The following is a 19,013-nucleotide window of genomic DNA, read 5'->3' as shown; positions in this document are numbered from 1 at the left end:
GGTCTGATTCCCGTCATGGGTACAGTGTGTGAAGCTTCCAAATTGCTGGAATGGCTGAACCATACTCCACTCACTCACTGTAACATATCGCAAAGTTCCTGTCGCAGCAAAGACTCCACTCAAAGTTCCTACCAGTGCACACCATTTTCACGACGTCACGTAGATCCAAAGATTGCAAGTCGAATCATTATATCTCTACCGCATCATAGAACTGGACTTGGAATAGCAGAGCCAAAGTCTTTATACTGACTGATCGAGTTGGTTTTATCGCCGCTTTTAGCAATATTCCAGTAAAATCACTGTGCGGGGAACACCGGACATAATGGCATCTCAAACATTGTACCTATACCGCATCTTCGAACCATCCATTTTCGGCGTGACGAGTCGTTTTGAAAATTTATAAATATGCACCAATAGTAAACTATCATTAGTTCCCGGCGGGTCGTAGCCTAATGGTAAAGTGTTGATTTGACGCACCCAAGATCCGGGTTCGAATTCTGTGATTTCATTTACACTGTGTGGAACCCTTTACTGTGTCCCTGCCATATTGTGGGTCTATTGCCCACTGCGGCGTAAAAAATCACTAACTCACATTGTTCATTGTTTAGTATCATGATTGATTTATACAGTTTCTAGATCGATATTGCGATTGATACCTCAATGAACAGAAAACAACCCCCTCAGTCAATCCTTAAAATTAAATTCGACAACGAAATTATATGGTATCTACAAACGTTTAATCAAAACAAGCATATGCATTGTAAATGAAATGAAAAGCTTTTGTCCATATCTCCGATAGATGTATGAGGCATATACATGGGCTTTCCGTGGGGATGCATTTGATGTTTTTTATTAAATCGCCAAAGACCGAGTTGCTGTGCCGGAAGTGTACTAAACTAGGTCGTCAGCGCAATCAAATTGGTTAATAAAATGACAACAAATGCACTTGGGAAAATGAGAGGGAAACCCAAACGTCTATCATCCAAGATGTCACTATCTGATGTTTTATCTTGGTAAGAATAATTTTAAAAACGAGTACAAATATTTTTTAAAGAAACACATTCATTCAGTGTAATGTGTTAGCCAATCAGATCGCCGGAGGTAGTGAAGTCAAGCGCTGACGACCTAGTTTTGTACACCTCCGGCACAGCAACTCGGTCTTTGGCAATTTAATAAAAACCATCAAATGCATCCCCACGGAAAGCCCATGTATATGCCTCATACATCTATCGGAGATATGGACAAAAGCTTTTGATACTTGTGAGACCTTTAAATACGATATAGTCATTGACGTGTGCGTAATTTTCCGGTTTTCGATCATGTCACCGTATTTCTGTGATGAACCTTTATGTATTATATAGTAGGGGGTGTTGATACTAAACCGGGGCCTAGTTTATCGATTTTCTGACCCGCAGTGGGGGCCTGTGATTTCAGTAGTGTATTCGCCATCGAGTTGAAAGTGACACGAAGCGCAATATTTTGAATGAAGCGTTGTTGTGATTATGTATTGGAAACTGACAACTGCACTTTGAGTTTTGATGATTATCCAAATGCGTAAACAACACGGATGTACATTTCCTGAGAAATTCTATTTGACAAGAGGAAGGGCAGAGATTGTTTACTGTCGTCGTGCGGATTTCGTGAACCCCTCCACGCATGGTCATCTGTGTTCGTTACACTTGTCAAAGAAGTGCTATGAAAGAAACCTAACCTCTGGCGAAATATGGATACGAATAGGCAAAGCTTGAACTTTATAAGGATGCTATATATCCGGCATTCCTTTCGACATTCCAAACAAACACGGAGGCCGAAATGTTAACTTGGGACTGAGACCGAGAGAGTTGCATTCCGGACGCGACGTTGGTTGCAGGTGAGTTTTAAGATTTAGTTGTTTTGGAGCAACATAAACACTCCAGTAGCTAGCTATATAAAGAAATAGTTGATGGAAAAGTACGTCATAATTTGCGCTCATGTCCTATTTTCGATCAGAGATATATTTTCACAGCCACTGTTACTGTTACCCAGTAGGGCCAAGTCATCTATTTCCCGAGACGGAATGTTGGGTGTTTTGTGGTGTGAGTGTGTGTGGAGGGATTGGGATGGGGGTGGGCATGGACAAATGAGAACTTGCAACATATGAGTGCGGTGGTGAGAGAGAGCATATAATTATTAAAACATAATAAACAATAAGTCATATCAGATAATTATCCACCAGGGATTGGTCCACTACTATGTTAAAATGGTATGTGAATTGTGTGTGTGTGCGCGTGTGTTTGGGCATGATTAAAATGTTGAATCTCACTCTTTCTCTCTGTAAGGCAATGTACAATAAATAGAATGAAAATGACTGCTCTGCACTGGCATAAAACTTAGGTATCTATGGACCCCTTGTAAAAACATCATGGCAGCTGTATATATAGGTAACTTTTAACCCACTTTCAAAAATGGGAAATCAGGGAAATATGTTCATTCCGATAATGTATTTCTTTGTGGGTTTTGTTTTGGGCAAATGTAAAAATGCTACTTTAATGCTATTTTTAGGATGTACATGGCAGCATTTCACATCAATGAAAACAACCCTAGAAGTGACCAGGACTGGAGAACCCACCTGGGCAATCAGCCACCCCTAGTCCTAAACCAAGAGGCCAAGCCAGTGAACAAGAAACCAACACATGGTAAATATAATTCAGACAATCAATAATCTTTTGTTGAACTGGTGCACTCCAGTTTGAAAAAACACACACTGTTCCTATTACTGCATGTTTTTCCCAAACTAATGAGTCAACACTAAGTCTTGTTTGCAAAGACACTGGTTTTTAATCATCATATCTATTTTCCCTCTCAGCGTTTGTTAAGACAAAAGTACTTACTTTTTTAGTGCAGATTTCAAAGAAAATTATTATTATGGTTGCCAAAACAAAATATACTGATATTGTGTTACAAAATGTCTCTAATTCAATGTAAAATTTATTCACAGAGTTTGTGGAATTCCTACTCAAGGCCATTCTCGGGAGAAGAAACATATTTCCTTCCTACAGACTTGCAGGACACAACAGCCTATTTTTCCTGGATATTCTGCCAGACACTTTCATTATAACTATAAAAAAATAGTAAACAGGAACTGTTGAATTCACTGACATTAAGATATAAAATGAAATCATGTTATGTGTCTATGGTGTGAACTGAAACCAGTTGTGCCTGATGTCTTAAGGTCTATTGTATTCGTCTGTTTGAATCCTGGGACTTGTTCAGATGGTAAATGTTTCCAAATTGCAGTCACCACTGTGTCACATGGTGTTATTGGAGAGCAATCTTGTTTTCTTAGGTTTTTACAAGTCCATTTTACCGCGTAACTTATCAATATACTCAAACCGAAATGTACACCATGATACTGATCTTATTTCAATCGGGGTTAATGACACCATCGAGCGCAGCACCGATGACGTTATTGGAAACAAATATTAGCGACCCTTGGAACGTTGGTCACACGGCGCAAGGAACTAATATGACGTCATGGAGATCAAGAGATCCAAGTCAGAACTCTGTGGCCCACCATACGATATAGAACAGAACGGGTGAATTACAGAATATAGTTTATGTCAAATTCGTTTTTGTCACTGAAATACGTTGCTGTTGTTCGTTGATTGTTCTGGTTCACATAACTTGCCACAGTCTGGTTTCAAACACATTTTAAAAGCGTGGACATGCACAAAAATGCACAGCGGGACATGCACAGCGGATTCGTTAATGTCAGCGGATACCCGTGAATATCCGGGTTAGAATTAGTCTTCAGTAACCCATACTTGTCGTAAGAGGCGACTAACGGGATCGGGTGGTCAGGCTCGCTGACTTGGTTGACAAATGTCATCGTATCCCAATTGTGTAGGTCGATGATCATGTTTTTGGTCACTGGATTGTCTGGTCCAGACTCGATTATTTACAGACAGCCGCCATATAGCTGGAATATTGCTGAGTGCGGCGTAAACAACAAACAAACCATAAACTGCCAGCGGACCAATTTCACTTCAGAGTTTAAATTTGGTAGGATTTACAACACTACTCCGAGAGATGTGGTTTTTCTGTTAATTTATTTTATTGAATCTGACAGAAAAATAATCACCCTCAAACCAAGTTGACATGTCTGGTATTTTGGTATATTGACTGAATCAAAAGTAGCACAGTTGATTCCTTTAATAAAAATATTGCACTCAAAGAGTCACACATAAACCGTCATTCAGTCATACTGGTAAATGCTGGAAGAAATCGACAATCTGACAAAATGTTGCATCCATTCCGTTGCAACAACTGCAACATCAGCATCATTTTAAGTGTTTATTCCAATGCTGTCGTAACCGCGCTTCCGCTTAAATCGTATTAAGAGACACACTGCCGCCACGCCGGCGACTATCAGACAAGCGAATGTCACGCCCACAATGAGTCCAGTGTTTTCTCCTGGGGGAGTATCATCTGGGCCGCAGTCTAACTCGTCGGAGTTATCCGAACACTCGTTGAACCCATTGCACACCAAGTCTTTGGATATGCACAGTTTGTTGGCGCATTGGTATTCAATTGTAGCACATTTTCCTGTAAAAACATCAAAATATTTGAAACATGCATGTATATACGAACACAGGGGCTTGTATTGTACAAGCGTACACTGATATCCATATACATATAAAGAAGGAAAGGGATGTAACGCACACAAACTTGTCAGACACCCCCCTCTCGTAAATGGGCGAAATCTGGTGGGAAATTGTGAAATACACAGCCGGGATTCTTACTGAAATAAAGCCAGATGAATTCCCTTTCGATTAAATCCAAAATTATCAAAATCGGTGCACTATTGACCGAGTAACTTTGCTTGGAACTCGGGAAAAGACAACTTTTTCATTTGTACGCCTATTTGTATGCCTACGAAAATCATCGCCTCTCGGCGAAGAAATACTAAGTATTTCAATGGAAAACACGCAATCGGCGAAAAGACATAACCTTTTCGTAATCGCTAGATATTCCGCTTTCGCATTACAACATCTCAAATGAAATGAGTTACTGATTTTACCTGCCATACACGACTTTATTGGAAAATTAGCGGTATCGAGTGATCGAGGCCACCATGTTTGTCCTTCACCTTCAATAGACTCGCACCAACGACGAGCTACTCTCTGATTGGTTAAAAATAAAATACCGGTATTATTTTTATTTCGTGGCGCGATATTTAGGAAATAAAGTTCGTCCTCGTGCTTTAATTATGATAGTTAAGGGCAAAACTATACTTAATTACAAAACACATTGGGGTAGAGCGAACTTTATTTCCTAAATAGAGTAGCTCGTCGTTGGTGCGAGTCTATTGAAGGTGAAGGACAAACATGGTGGCCTGATCCCGTTAGTCGCCTCTAAAGACAAGCATGGGCAAAGATCAGTTCTAACCAGCATCTACATGGGATATTTGTTTACTGTTGTCATTGGGCCCGCGATAGCCCAGTGGTTAAAGCGTTTGCTCGGGTTCGATTCCAGTCATTTTTGGTCTTCATAGCCATGGTATTGCTGGTATATTGTGTAAAACTATGTTCACTCACCACTCACTCACTCACTCTGGAAGCAACAAAGTCTGGAGTACTAACCCATTACTCGTATTTTTTTTTAGACTGACTGACTGAGTTTAGTTTTACGCCGCTTTTAGCAATATTCCAGCAACATCACGGCGGGGGACACCAGAAATGGGCTTCACACAATGTACCCATGTGGGGATTCGAACCCGGGTCTTCGGCGTGACGAGCCAACGCTTTAACCACTAGGCTACCCCACGGCCCCTGTTTTTTTAGAAGTAATACTTAGTAATACCAAACTTTTCTGGTGTCCTCCGCCGTGATGTTGCTGGAATATTGCTAAAAGCGGCGTAAAACCAAACTCAGTCAGTCAGTCAGTGATAACTAACTAAGTTAAAGCGATGATATGATGTGTTAAATAGTTACCATTAATTCCTTCGTTAAATGAGGTGATGATGATAGACAAAGTTTTCCCATGAGTGTTGGGTGATTTGGTCATGTACTGGATCTGAGCAGAGTTGCTCTCTGTCCTAAACACTGTTGCATTTTCCTCTTCACATAATGGACCTGAAAAATATGATATTAATGTAAAGAAACCACTCTTTCCATGGTGCTGCATCAGCAGTTGACTTATAAAAGTTTAATTTTTAGTTTAAAACGTAAATTGTAATAATGTGGCAACAATGCTTTATTTGTTGTTTAACGCAGCACTCGGTAATATTCAAGCTATATGACGAGTCTGGACCAGACAATCCAGTGATCAACATCATGAGCGTTGATTTAGGCAATTGGGATACGATGTGTCAATCAAGGAAGCGAGCCTGATCACCCGATGCCGTTAGTCGCCTTTTGAGACAAACATGGGTAGCTGAAGTTCAATTCTAATCTCAATTTTTGTGGTATAATGAATAAAATGCGGAATAAAATGCGGTAAATTGTAATAACACCGCAGTGCAGTTATAACACTTTAGTGAAGTGTTACTTCAATTTACCGTAGTGTTATTACAATTTACCTTAGTTTTATTACAATCTACCGTAGCGTTATTACAATTTACCGTAATGTTATCACAAATCACCGCAGATAATTACAATTTACCGCATTTTGTTACAATTTACCGTAGGGTTATTACAAATGATCACGGTTTATTACAACTTACTGTAGTGGTATATTTATTTTTACATTTTACCGAGTTATGACATTTTAAGTCGGAACATTCTATAATAACAAGAAACCTCTGAAAAACCATACGTCGCCTGTCGACTTACGTTTCCGACTTGCCTGTAAATGTTCATCACCACCTTTTTAGAGAAAATATTTGTACGTTTTGGCCGTTAGAGTATCCTGTCTCTAAAACTATAGCCCCACATGTGAAATAGAAATGATTTTCCCCCTAACTGGTCTTATTAAAACAGAAGTAAAAGCAATTATACACTTTCTACATTAAAAGACTGGGATCTCGGTCTAATACCTGATATCCTACTTCCAGTTTCGTCGAGGATGTTCAGAGTGCTGTCCGTGCAGTTGTCCACGAGGTCTAATTTTATGATATCGATGAGAAGTTTGTTGTTGGAGATGGTGCTTTGAATGATGACGTTACACTGATCCACTGAGGTCAGATTTGTTACAACCAGCACCATGCTTCCGAGGAAGTTGAGGTTGTTGTTGCAGTTGGCCTCCAGCACTTCTGTGGATACGAACTTTTATTAAAAAACTTTCTATTTTAAACGACATAGTACCTCAACAAGATCAAGGAGCCTGTGTTTGATTTATCGGAATACGTATTACATGTGTCTGCACCTTTCAAGTTTTCCGGGACATGATATTGATGGGATACTTCTAAAACGGCGTAAAACTATACTCACTCACCGTACCTTTAACGGGCTGTCTGAGATTTCTGATTACACCTGAACTTTACACCTGTATAACAGCCGTATAACACCTGTATAACAGCCGTATAACACCTGTATAACAGCCTATAACACCTGCATAACAGCCGTATAACACCTGTATAACAGCCGTATAACACCTGTATAACAGCCGTATAACACCTGTATAACAGCCGTATAACACCTGTATAACAGCCGTATAACACCTGTGTAACAGCCGTATAACACCTGTGTAACAGCCGTATAACACCTGTATAACAGCCGTATAACACCTGCATAACAGCCGTATAACACCTGTATAACAGCCGTGTAACACCTGCATAACAGCCGTATAACACCTGCATAACAGCCGTACAACACCTGTATAACAACCTACCAGTGACGAACAAGTCAGATAGTGAAATTTCTTTACAGGTAATAATCAAAATTTAAAAAAAAAAATTAAAAAAATTAAAATAATAATAATAAAAAATTAAAAAATAATAATAAAAATTCCAATCGAAATCAGGACATAAATTCAGTAAAAGAGACTGCAGCCATTCTTGTGTGGCCCTACCCAGTGTTATTGTTTTCAAGAGATGTTTGATACTATCGTCCATATACTTATCTCATGCACGAGGTAAACCGAAAATTTACTCGTGCTTGACATGTAGATAGGTCAGTCTTATTTAAATATTCGCACACTTATACTTATGATTGAGAGATAATGACATAAATTAAATCCCGCTTTATATTGTACTTCTCTATTTGTCTGAAAAACAGTCACAAAAGTCTTTCAATAATCATTAGATTCTACAATCATTTTAATTAATGAATGACTATTCCTAATAGTGATGCTATCAAGAATTCACGCAAATGTGAGCCGTATGCTGCCCCACTGGCTAAAACAGTCACAAACACTTGCAAAGGCAAGTCAAGTAACAACGTGCCTCATATATTTGATTTAATTCAATAGCCTGACCCGCTGTAGAATTACAGCGACAGTGGTGGTAACTATGCTGTAAGACTGTAGATATATAATCTCATCCACAATCATCGTTATCAAGGGTCTGGTGACTGAATGTTATTCAGGCTGCAGCAAGCAGTCATACATCCTCGATAATCTCCAGGGTATACGTAACGATCACTCTCCACTATACCCTGGATGCATCCACGGCTTGGCCCCATAATTATATTACCTCCCTTTGCTGGCGCCGCATTCTCACAGTAGCCAATCAGCTAAGCCGCCGTTACATCCGAGCTTGCCAGTGTCAACAAAGATAGCAATGGCAGTCGTGAAGGTTTGTTCGCAGTTCCACTCAGATTTTGGGGTAAATAATATAGACAAATTGACACAATCTGAAACTCTAAAAACATATATGAAAGAACTCCTTCTACCTCTTTCAAACTACCTCTGCATCAATTGTGTTGCCAAGTTTAAACGGTTAGATAATTTAAGAAGCGAAAGTGAGTTGTGATTGGTTCGCTCTACTTCCCAGCATAGACACCTGTTTGGATAAAAAGCCGGCCAAGGGAGGTAATATAATTATGGGGCCAAGTCGTGGATGCATCCGTGGTATAGTGGAGAGTGATCGTAACGTATACCCTGGAGATTATCGAGGATGGCAGTTATGGTGACCTGTAAATATCAATGTGAGGCCATGACATATACCCACTATAGTCGGCATGCGTCTAGGCATGAGTACGGATGACGTATTCTTCCTCTTATTTAACAATTGTCAGGTAAAGTGTTGAAGATAATTCAAGCTTGAGTGGATGAGTGTAGTTTTGTGCTAAGTGTTTACATTTATCAGAGGGGTACACAAAGTCCGCAGTCTAGACTACCAGTTGTCCATTTTTATGGAAGTCACGGTGGCTGAGCGGGTTAGGCGGCTGACTTTGTGTGCTGGCGATTTCGTGCCTGACTCTGAGGGTGTGGGTTCGAATCCCGGATGGGACTCAACCCAAAAAGTACTACAATTTGTACTTTACTAAGAAAGTGTAATCCTATGACATATGTTGTAGTTTTATGCCGCTTTTTTTTGCAATTTTCCAGCAATATTTCGGCGGGGGCACCAGAAATGGGCTTCACATAGTGGGGAATCGAACCCGGGTCTTTGGCGTGACGAGCGAACGTTTTAACCACTAGGCTACCCTACCGTTCATCAAGCTTGAGAGTGTAACCAGAAACGTGTTAAACTAAACTGGGTATATATCCTGGCAGGTGCCGTGACTCGGCAAGGTGATTGACATGATATAGATTCAGCTATAGACATAACGTATGTACGTACTCTGTTGAGGTACTTCCCCGTCACAGACGAAAACTGTAGACATGAATACCGCGCACAGAAGGGTGACTCCATAACATGAAGCCATGATGGACAGGGAGACGCTAACTGGGCCGCGCCGTCTATGTCACAAGTGCAGTCACATGACAGAGGGCAACCGTGGATCAGCCGTATCCAATGACAGTAGCGTGATACGTGTTGCCACCTTGCGATGATAACTGACTGTGTAGGTGTTTAGATATACAGGTATACGGAATATATACTGACACACATTAAAAACGCAAAACACATTTAAGCAATTTCTAACAAAGTTTTATGTAGCAATTTTATTTATCACACGAAAATATAGGGATGAGGTTGCCGAATAAAACCATATGCACATCTGGGTTCAAACCATTTTCGTGTTTCTGGCATGGGTACAGTTCATCAAAAACACAACTTAAGCAGATTCCTTGGACCTGTTGGGGTGCATGATTATCATGGCATGCACATGTAATGCCAAGTGTTGGACGCACGAAAGGCACAATGGTTTAACCGTTTTACTAGCAGTCACAAAATGCCACGGCTCAAAGAACAGCAGAGGGAAAAAGCTATCGGGGTGCTGTTGGTGGGACAATACCCGACCACACACGGCACGACTTACCAGAGACTTCCTCCACCAAGCAGGTATCCATGTGCTTCCCTGGCCAGCCGTCTCGCCAGATCTGACCCCGATAGAACTTCTGTAGGATCAGCTTGGTCGCCGAATTCTTCAACGTCAACGTCAGCCAAACAACGTCGCTGAGTTGACCCTGGCTTTACAACAGGAGTGGCAGAACATCCCCCAAGAATCTGTTCGACGTTTGTGCGAATCAATGCCACGTCGACTCCGTGGATGGTACAGGCTCAGATAGGTCACACTCGCTACTGGCGGACTTAGGGGAGTCTGTGTGTGAAGCTTGACGTGTCAGCCATACTGGCGGAACTCTTGTAATCATTGTTCATGAAATTAAAGCACAATAAAATTCTCAACATGATTATATTACAATTTTGATCCAAATGTTATTGTTTGTAAATTTTTCCTCATTTTAATTTGGTTTTGCTTTTTCAATGTGTGTCAGTATAGTTGCACACTTGTGCAAGGCTGTCTATTTAAGTGGGATTTAATTGATTGTGCAGTTATAGTGTTATTTGGGTTAAGTTGGTTGGTGGGGTGTACGGGAGAGAAGACTGGGTGGGTTTTCATTTAAGGGCGTAGGTGTGGTCGATTAAGGATTTAAGGATGGTCGGGCTATGGGCACTCTTGATAATAATGTACAAATGTGTCCCACCAACCCCCAACACACACACACACCACCACCCGTGTGTTTCGGAATCAATATCAAACTGTGAGGTTGTCTGGTAGACATTGACATGTGAGCGGATCCTGTCCCGCCGGTGGTAACCGTCACAAACACATGCAACGTTAATTATCCACTTGCATAAAACAAAACAAATCCTAAACACGAGAACATATGGTAGGTAGACTGGTTAGAGCGTCCGTCCGGAGAGTGGAAGGTGGCGGGTTCGATCCCGACCGCGTCATACCAAAAGACGTTAAAATATGGTACTTGTTGCTCCCTGCCTGGCGCTTGGCATTAATGGGTACAACAAGGACTGGTCGGCTCGGAGTCAGTATAATGTGTCTGAGTGGGGTATTCATGCTTCACTGCGGCTTGGTATCTCAGTGGACTAGCACTATAAACCCAGCTTAAGTCTGGGCTAGTACAAGCAGCCGCACATACACATACACACGCATGCATGTCGTCATATGAGCGAAATATTCTCAAGTACGACGTTAAACCCAATTTCACCTCACCACACCTCACATATGGTAAGTCAGTACGGAATTGTATATTATTTTAATCCGTTTAATTATGTAAATGCTCTGCACACACTCACCATAAAACTTTACATTACAAAGTCTTTACTTAAATGCCTTGCATGTTGTAACCTTGATCAAACCACTTTCTAAATGGCAAAGCGTATTCATACTAGATCAAACCACTTTCTAAATGGCACAGCGTATTCATACTACATCAAACCACTTTCTAAATGGCACAGCGTATTCATACTAGATCAAACCACTTTCTAAATGGCACAGCGTATTCATACTAGATCAAACCACTTTCTAAATGGCACAGCGTATTCATACTAGATCAAACCACTTTCTAAATGGCATAGCGTATTCACAGCCAGGTGTACGAGTTGCACGTATTTCACTACAGACGCTTGTCGATTGCCTGGCTGTTCTACCAGCAAGTGGTCCCCCATCGTACAAAATAGCGGTAAGCGACAACAAAATAATGATCGTTTGTTAAACAACTTTTTTATTCGGATGTCCGAAATTATGAGACAAATCATCAGAGTTGGTCTGTCGATTTCAAGTAACTGTGCAAAATTTGGTTTTGTTGCATTTATTAGATTTTGTGTTTGTGAGCAATTCATCGGTCTCAAATAAAATCAAACGGACTATAGATCAAACCACTTTTTGAGCATGACTTAAAGGGTACTTATTGAAATATTCCAAGTAACAACATGTTCAATTGCTTCTCCAAAGTTGTGAAACATGAACAGAAAATAGGTAACATGTAAGTGAAACACACAACACACACACACACACACACACACACACACACACACACACACACACACACACACACACACACACACATCAGGACGAAATGGTCAGTCACTAACAAGCACTCCCATAAACTCCCACTCTTACAGTAGAAGCAAACGGTAGTAAAATCATATTCAGTTTCATATTTGAGGGGCCGTATGGTGGCATTGACCGCAGAACAGTTCATTACTCAAATATCAGGGCATGACCGTTTGGGATCCTGACTGCTAGGGGTCAGTCATCCAGCCAGCCTGCCAGTCACTTAGTTCAGTTTATAATTATAAATTTTGAATTTGACTTCGACAGTGCATAGCTATTCTGTTGCAAGTAGTGTTTGTCTAATGACACATTCAAGTCAGTCATTCTCTGCACCGAGATACGGCTTTTTACCTCTGAAGTTGACGTTTCCGTACAAAGTATTGACAACCTGTTTTAATACTGGTCCTTTAATTTGCATGTGACAAAAATCATTCCTCTCTCCTAACCGGTACAGGGAAATCAGCGCTACAAACCAGACACAGACACAAATGAGTGAATGAGTGAGTATGGTTTTACGCCGCTTTAAGCAATATTCCAGCAATGTCACGGCAGGGGACACAGAAATGGGCTTCACACATTGTACCAATCTCTGAAAGAGCGTGACGAGTGGACACTTTAACCATTAGGCTTTCACACCGCCCCAGAGATATATAGAGGTGATTTAGCACACATACAGCCTGTTTGGTTTCACAACAAATTGTGAAACGATGAAGCGAAATAAATTTATTGGATGGTACAGTGACGGACAGTATCCTGACTTGTTTGTGAAATGGATTCCGCTTACTTTCCTGACTTTTCTATTCCACATCATTACCTTTCATAAGTATCATTACATGTCAAAATACAGAAGTTTATTTTTGCCATCCATCTTGACAGAATAGACACAGCATTTATGCTAGATTATTTTTGTTTATTTATCTGAAATAGTAACATTTGAAGACTTCGGCCAACAGTTCGGTAAGGAATTTCCTAGCATCAGTAAGTAACACCTGTAAATCTGAAAACACAATACACAATACTTATCTCCTTTCATGTATGTTTGTATATATGGTGATGCATATTATGGTAAAACTGTATCCAGTAGTATGTGTAAGTGTATCTATACTATACCATTCGGGACCACTCGTACAGTTTAGGGGCAAGCTGAACGGCGACTCGCACCATTTTCGTTGCCATTTTATCAACTTGGTACCGTCTTCCGTAAATGGGCACATCCAAAATTATAAAAGTGAATTTGATGTGGGGAATCTAAGATATTATTTATCGTCAATCGTCTCTGCTTATCTATAAGATTATATGGATTTCTCAGAATATAATATATTGTGAGTTAGTGTATATCTTTCCATACAAACTATGCGCAATATATAGAAATAAATTAAGTGACCATACATAATTTACACAAACACACACATCATTTTTAAACATAAATTTTGAATAGTTTTATGTACAGAATGGCTGACAACACCCCCTCCCCCAGTTGATGTATTAACAATATTGATACCCCCTCCCCACCTCCCCATAACAAAGTGGGTAACCCCTCCCCTAAGAAGGACCAAATCATTCGAACGTTCTGAGTCTTGTTTGGTTTCCACTCATAACATCGATCTGAGGAAGGTGGGTGAGGGAAATAGAGAATCCTCACCCAAGTGTCTTCTGATATCAATTATATCAACATGAGTTGATAAAGTTACAAATATCCGAGGCTTGCCGAGGATATTTTTACTTTATCAACGAGTGTTGATATATTTGATATCAGAAGACATGAGGGTGAGATTCTATTTATCATCCAAAATCACTCTTAATTAATTTTCAATGAAAAATGTACATCTCTGAACATGGTACTGCCATTCGACTTTCAGTGCAGCGATGTCATAGCATTGTGACGTCATCAAGTACATGACGTCATAGCATTGTCAGGGCATTGTACAAAATCTACTGTCAAAACGATATCTCCTAGGAGATATCGTTTGATCTCACACAAGCGATATCTCCTGTGGAACACAGTTTTGGGATGATAAAGCTGCTTACCGCCGCATCAACAATTTTGCAGAAATTCGCAGAGGTTACAGAAAGAATGGCGACGAATGGTACATAACACTAAAACATCCGATTATGATTAATCTCTTGTGGTATATTGCTTAAGTTCCTCTGAGTAGTATACATGCACTGTTTTTGTAAGTTGGCTACAATAAAATCACAGACGAAAAGAATATTAACACAAAATTGTGTTCATGGTTATCGGCTGTTTGCACCGATTAGTCAACAGATAAATATGCCCCTCTTCTGTTCCTGGCTCGGTGTATTTTAAAGGCGAAGACACAAACAACAGCGAACAGAAACATCCCACAGGCTACAGACACAATCACAATCTTCTTCATCAACTGGTCTCCATCGGTTGTGCTACAGCCAATCGTCTCATCGGAATTATCGGAGCAATCGTCGTAGTTGTTACAGGTCATGTCGCTGTCGATGCAGAGGGAGTTGCTGCATGTGAAGTCGTAGGACGTACACTCTCCTGAAACAAAGAGATTATTCTTTTAAGTGACTCAGGTGTTAAATCTAAAAACACCAGAGTGAGTGAGGGAGTGAATTTAGATTTACGCCGCTTTAAGCAATATTCCAGCAGTATCACGTCGGGGGACACCAGAAATGGGCTTCACACATTGTACCATGTGGGGAATCGAACCCGGGTCTTCGGCGTGACGAGCGAACGCGTTAGTCATTAGGCTACCCTACCGCCCCGTCAATGCTAGAGAATAACCAGTCTCGTTTATCAGACGAAACAGGTTCTTCGAACGGCAAAATAGCTGTGGAAATTATACTGAGAGGCAAAAGAAACTACACCTCTTAGCTGATTGTATCATACGTCAATTTTCCAATTACAATATCTTAAGTTAGCGAGAGCATATCCATTTCATTTACTATACTTCAACACTCAAAGGCATGGGCGAACAAGGAATTTTGAAAAGGGTGGATGGGTGGGGGGTTCAGGGGGTTAAAATCCCCTGAACCCTCCGTAAACGCAATTTATTTATTTTTCAATGTTGTCTTAAGTCATTTTCAAAAGAGGGGGTTCGAACCCCCTGGGGGACAAACCACCACTACCCCCCACCCCCGATCCGACACTGCTCAAAGGATACTTCTTGGCTTAGATTTTAAAGCATAATTTTATCTTGAACTTTCAAAATTCGATAAAATATATTTCGTGTGATCTACAACTGCAGATGGGTATCTTAGACATCATTCCGTGGAAACTCAATAAATGTTCCCTTTTCGGCGCAGATTTAAAAAAAAATCGAACATGGATTTATGTAGTTACAAAATCATTTCATTCCTTCATTGAATCAATAACATTATCCAGCCAAGATTACTTTTTACAAATTGTCCCAGGAATGAGTGATAACTAAACAGATATAATCAAATTTATAATTATGTAAATAATAAACTACGTATGTTTTCTTTGCTCTTCTGTTTATGTGAATAGACCAATGAAATTCAGTGTTGACACCGGGTGTTTGTGTAAAGGAAACCTTCTTATGTTTCATGTCCCACGTTTGTTTCCTGATTGTACATGGGGCCCGTGGCCCAACTGTCCGTGGCATCGCTATTCGCAATGCAGAGTTGCCTCCCCTTGGCAGGCCAGAATCCTGTCATCGTGGATTGAATGCTAGATTTGTTCTTATTAGGATCTGGATTAGTGAGAACCATGCCCGTTTTCGTGGGTTACACAATATGTTAAATTTCAAAGAAGTGCATCACTTCCGTTTGTCGGGTCACGCTACTCTAAGTTGACACGCTCTTGTATGTTAGAAATACTGTTCAGAGCAGCTGCTAACCAAACTCACTCATGCAACTCCCCGGACTCAGATATATACTGTGGGCCAATTGTTATTTTAAAAGTATAAGAAAAACTGAAATGATTAGAGGTTATTATATAATTTCTGTGTATAAACTCCCCCTGAATAAATAAATAAATAAAAATAAATAAATAAATAAATAAATTAATTCAACCTTCTGCCATCCCGCCTTAAAATAACTCTAAAACAAACGCTGGTCTGCTGATCAGCAATATTCTCGCTATATGACGGGCGGTCTGTCAGAAATCGAGTCCGGACCAGACCGACCAGAGGTTGACAGCACGAGCATGTATCTGGACAACTGGAATACGATGACATTCAGATACCAAATAAAGGAGCCTGACGAGGTACCTCGATCCCATGTATCACCTCGTACGCTCGTGCTGAAGATAGTAACGAGTGAGAAGGTTTGTTTTATTTACCTTTCACCTGCTCGTGAAAAGATGAGATAAGTAGTGTGAAGACGTCATGAGCGGCGTCCTCGTCCTGGCGACTGGTCTCGTACTTAACCCTCACTGACTGTCCGCTGGAGTTGAACACGGGGATGCTCATATTGCCGCAAAAATTTACTGAAAACAAAATTATAACTAGACACATTTTTCACAGCAATTACAGTTGTGTATGTTTTATGTTCGTCATGAGGAAGAGACCCGTGAAGGTCCGGGTTAGAATGAACCTTCAGTAACCCATGCATGTCGTAAGATGCGACTAACGGGATCGGGTGGTCAGGCTCGCTGGCTTGGTTGACAAATGTCATCGGTTCCCAATTGCGCAGATCGATGCTCATGCTGTTGATCACTAGATTGTCTGGTCCAGACTCGATTATTTACAGACCGCCGCCATATAGCTGGAATATTGCTGAGTGCGGCGTAAAACTAAACTCACTCACTCACTCATGAGGAAGACAAACAAATATATGTCCTTCGTGGCCTTACCTGAAGGATGTTTGCCTTCTGTCTCATATAAGCTGATCCTGGCTTTCAAGCATCCTGGCCTGTCGGAGATGTTCATATTCAGGAAACGTAGTAACAAGCGATTGCCGTCCACGTCACTTTCAACCGTCGTGCTACACGTGTGTGTTTTTCTCCTGGTCTTGTTCACAGATAGTTGTAGCAGCATGTCCTCCGATATAATGATCTTGTTGTCGCACTCCTCAAACATCTCAACTGGAGGGATATAGGATAAAATGGCAATATTAAACAGTCTCCTTAACGTCAGCGATATTTAATGTACTTGAATTCATTTGGGATAAAAATAAGGTCAGAGGATAAAAATTAAAGGTTAAAGTATTAACATAAAGGCAAGAATCAACTTCTTTATTTTGAACATATTGAGTATATTCTTACTTGTTCATTGCGAGAATTTACTCAGAAACGTCTTTCACCTCAAACTATAGAAGTTGACATCCATAAACTCTTGCCTTTATATGTAAAACGTCAACTCGAAGCATGAACGGTAAAATATGTGACATAAGTGATAAATTAAAAACATAAACGATGAAATATACAAAAGCATAACCGACAAACGAAAAAAGGTGACACAGTTAAAATCGACCGATATGACCCAAAATGTAAGGTGGGGTTGTGTTGCCAAGTGTCTCTAAATAAAGATATCCTATGTAAAAACAATAGATATGTAATGTCATTGAGTATTATGAATAATTGACTTGCCTTTGCATGTATTTGTGACAGATGCCACCCTCGGGCCGGGATATCTATATGCAAAAACATCTGCGGGCGGTGGGGTAGCCTAGTGGTTAAAGAGTTCATTCGTCATGTCGAAGACCCGGGTTCGATTCCCCACATGGGTACAATGTGTGAAGCCCATTTCTGGTGTCCCCTACCGTGATATTGCTGGAATATTGCTAAAAGCAGCGTAAAACGTCACTCACACACTCTGATGTATATAGAAAGGGTTTCATTAATTCGTCCGTTCGAGCGATCATTTACGTGACATTTTAGTAAACGTAGCTGGCGTTTCATGTAAAGCACGTATCGCACTCTCCTGGCTTCAGTGTAACTCATAAATGCTAAACAAATGGTGAAACAGTACTTACAAGTCGTTGGTGTATACATCTGAGCCACACTGACCCCACACGTGCCAATCATCACAATCACCATCATGTTTACGTAAAGCTCCATTTTGTTCATTGTGTCGCTGTTCAGTCCACATACCGCGCGTTGTCGGTGTACGGAGTTAGTGGGATAGTTGAACAGGGTGCAAAGGTTATCAGAGAAAGTAATCAAGCAGGCCTTGATAACACACAAGGCGCAAATACGGACCATATAATGTCTGTTGTTATCATATACAGCTTACAGAATGGCTATTTTTGATGTGGGCGGGTTGTGACCAATTGACATTAATTGTTTTCAGTCTTAAAGAATCAGATTTGCACTGACGAAATCACGACCATTGTGTTGAAAATGTTGGTTGTTTTTTTGGTGAGTGAGTGAGTGAGTGAGTGAGTGACTGAGTGAGTGTTTCAAGATGAGTCACGTGAGTTCTATTCAAATTGTGAATTCAGTTATTTATAAACCATAGGTCGTGATATGGCTAGAAAAGATACTATAACGGCGTAAAACATCGCTCACACAGCATTTCATTGGTTTAAACTCACTGGGTGAAAACTGCAAGTTACACAAACAATGGAACCGCCTCCGTGGTGTAGTGGTTAGAGCGTCCGCCGGGTGAGCGAAAGGTCGCGGGTTCGATCCCCGACGGCGTCATACCAAAAGACGTTAAAATATGGTTCTTGTTGGTCCCTGCCTGGCGCTTG

The 19,013-nt window shown here is 40.6% G+C and overlaps 2 protein-coding genes and 1 long non-coding RNA gene across 3 annotated transcripts; 1 reads left to right on the top strand and 2 right to left on the bottom strand.

Moving 5' to 3' along the window:
• Window positions 1–244: 244 nt before the first annotated feature.
• On the top strand, window positions 245–15,045 carry LOC124260143. The gene is made up of 3 exons (XR_006894006.1): window positions 245–290; window positions 8,342–8,345; window positions 15,007–15,045. It is a non-coding gene; the product is annotated as an uncharacterized LOC124260143 (long non-coding RNA).
• LOC124260142 (membrane frizzled-related protein-like) lies at window positions 4,070–9,904 on the bottom strand. Its single transcript, XM_046694388.1, has 4 exons — window positions 9,704–9,904; window positions 7,016–7,231; window positions 5,973–6,113; window positions 4,070–4,584 (listed from the first exon to the last, which is right to left on the bottom strand). The coding sequence occupies exons 1-4, from the start codon at window positions 9,786–9,788 to the stop codon at window positions 4,325–4,327; spliced, it is 702 nt and encodes a 233-aa protein (XP_046550344.1). The 5' UTR covers window positions 9,789–9,904; the 3' UTR covers window positions 4,070–4,324.
• On the bottom strand, window positions 14,272–18,484 carry LOC124260139 (low-density lipoprotein receptor-related protein 12-like). The gene is made up of 4 exons (XM_046694384.1): window positions 18,294–18,484; window positions 17,173–17,403; window positions 16,660–16,806; window positions 14,272–14,895 (listed from the first exon to the last, which is right to left on the bottom strand). The coding sequence occupies exons 1-4, from the start codon at window positions 18,385–18,387 to the stop codon at window positions 14,636–14,638; spliced, it is 732 nt and encodes a 243-aa protein (XP_046550340.1). The 5' UTR covers window positions 18,388–18,484; the 3' UTR covers window positions 14,272–14,635.
• Window positions 18,485–19,013: the final 529 nt, after the last annotated feature.

This window comes from Haliotis rubra, unplaced genomic scaffold (genome assembly GCF_003918875.1).
Source record: "Haliotis rubra isolate DU_JTF1 unplaced genomic scaffold, ASM391887v1 Scf750, whole genome shotgun sequence".
Classification (NCBI taxonomy): domain Eukaryota; kingdom Metazoa; phylum Mollusca; class Gastropoda; order Lepetellida; family Haliotidae; genus Haliotis; species Haliotis rubra.
The sequence above is the reverse complement of the archived record's forward strand: the minus strand, read 5'-3'. Positions and strand labels throughout refer to the sequence as shown.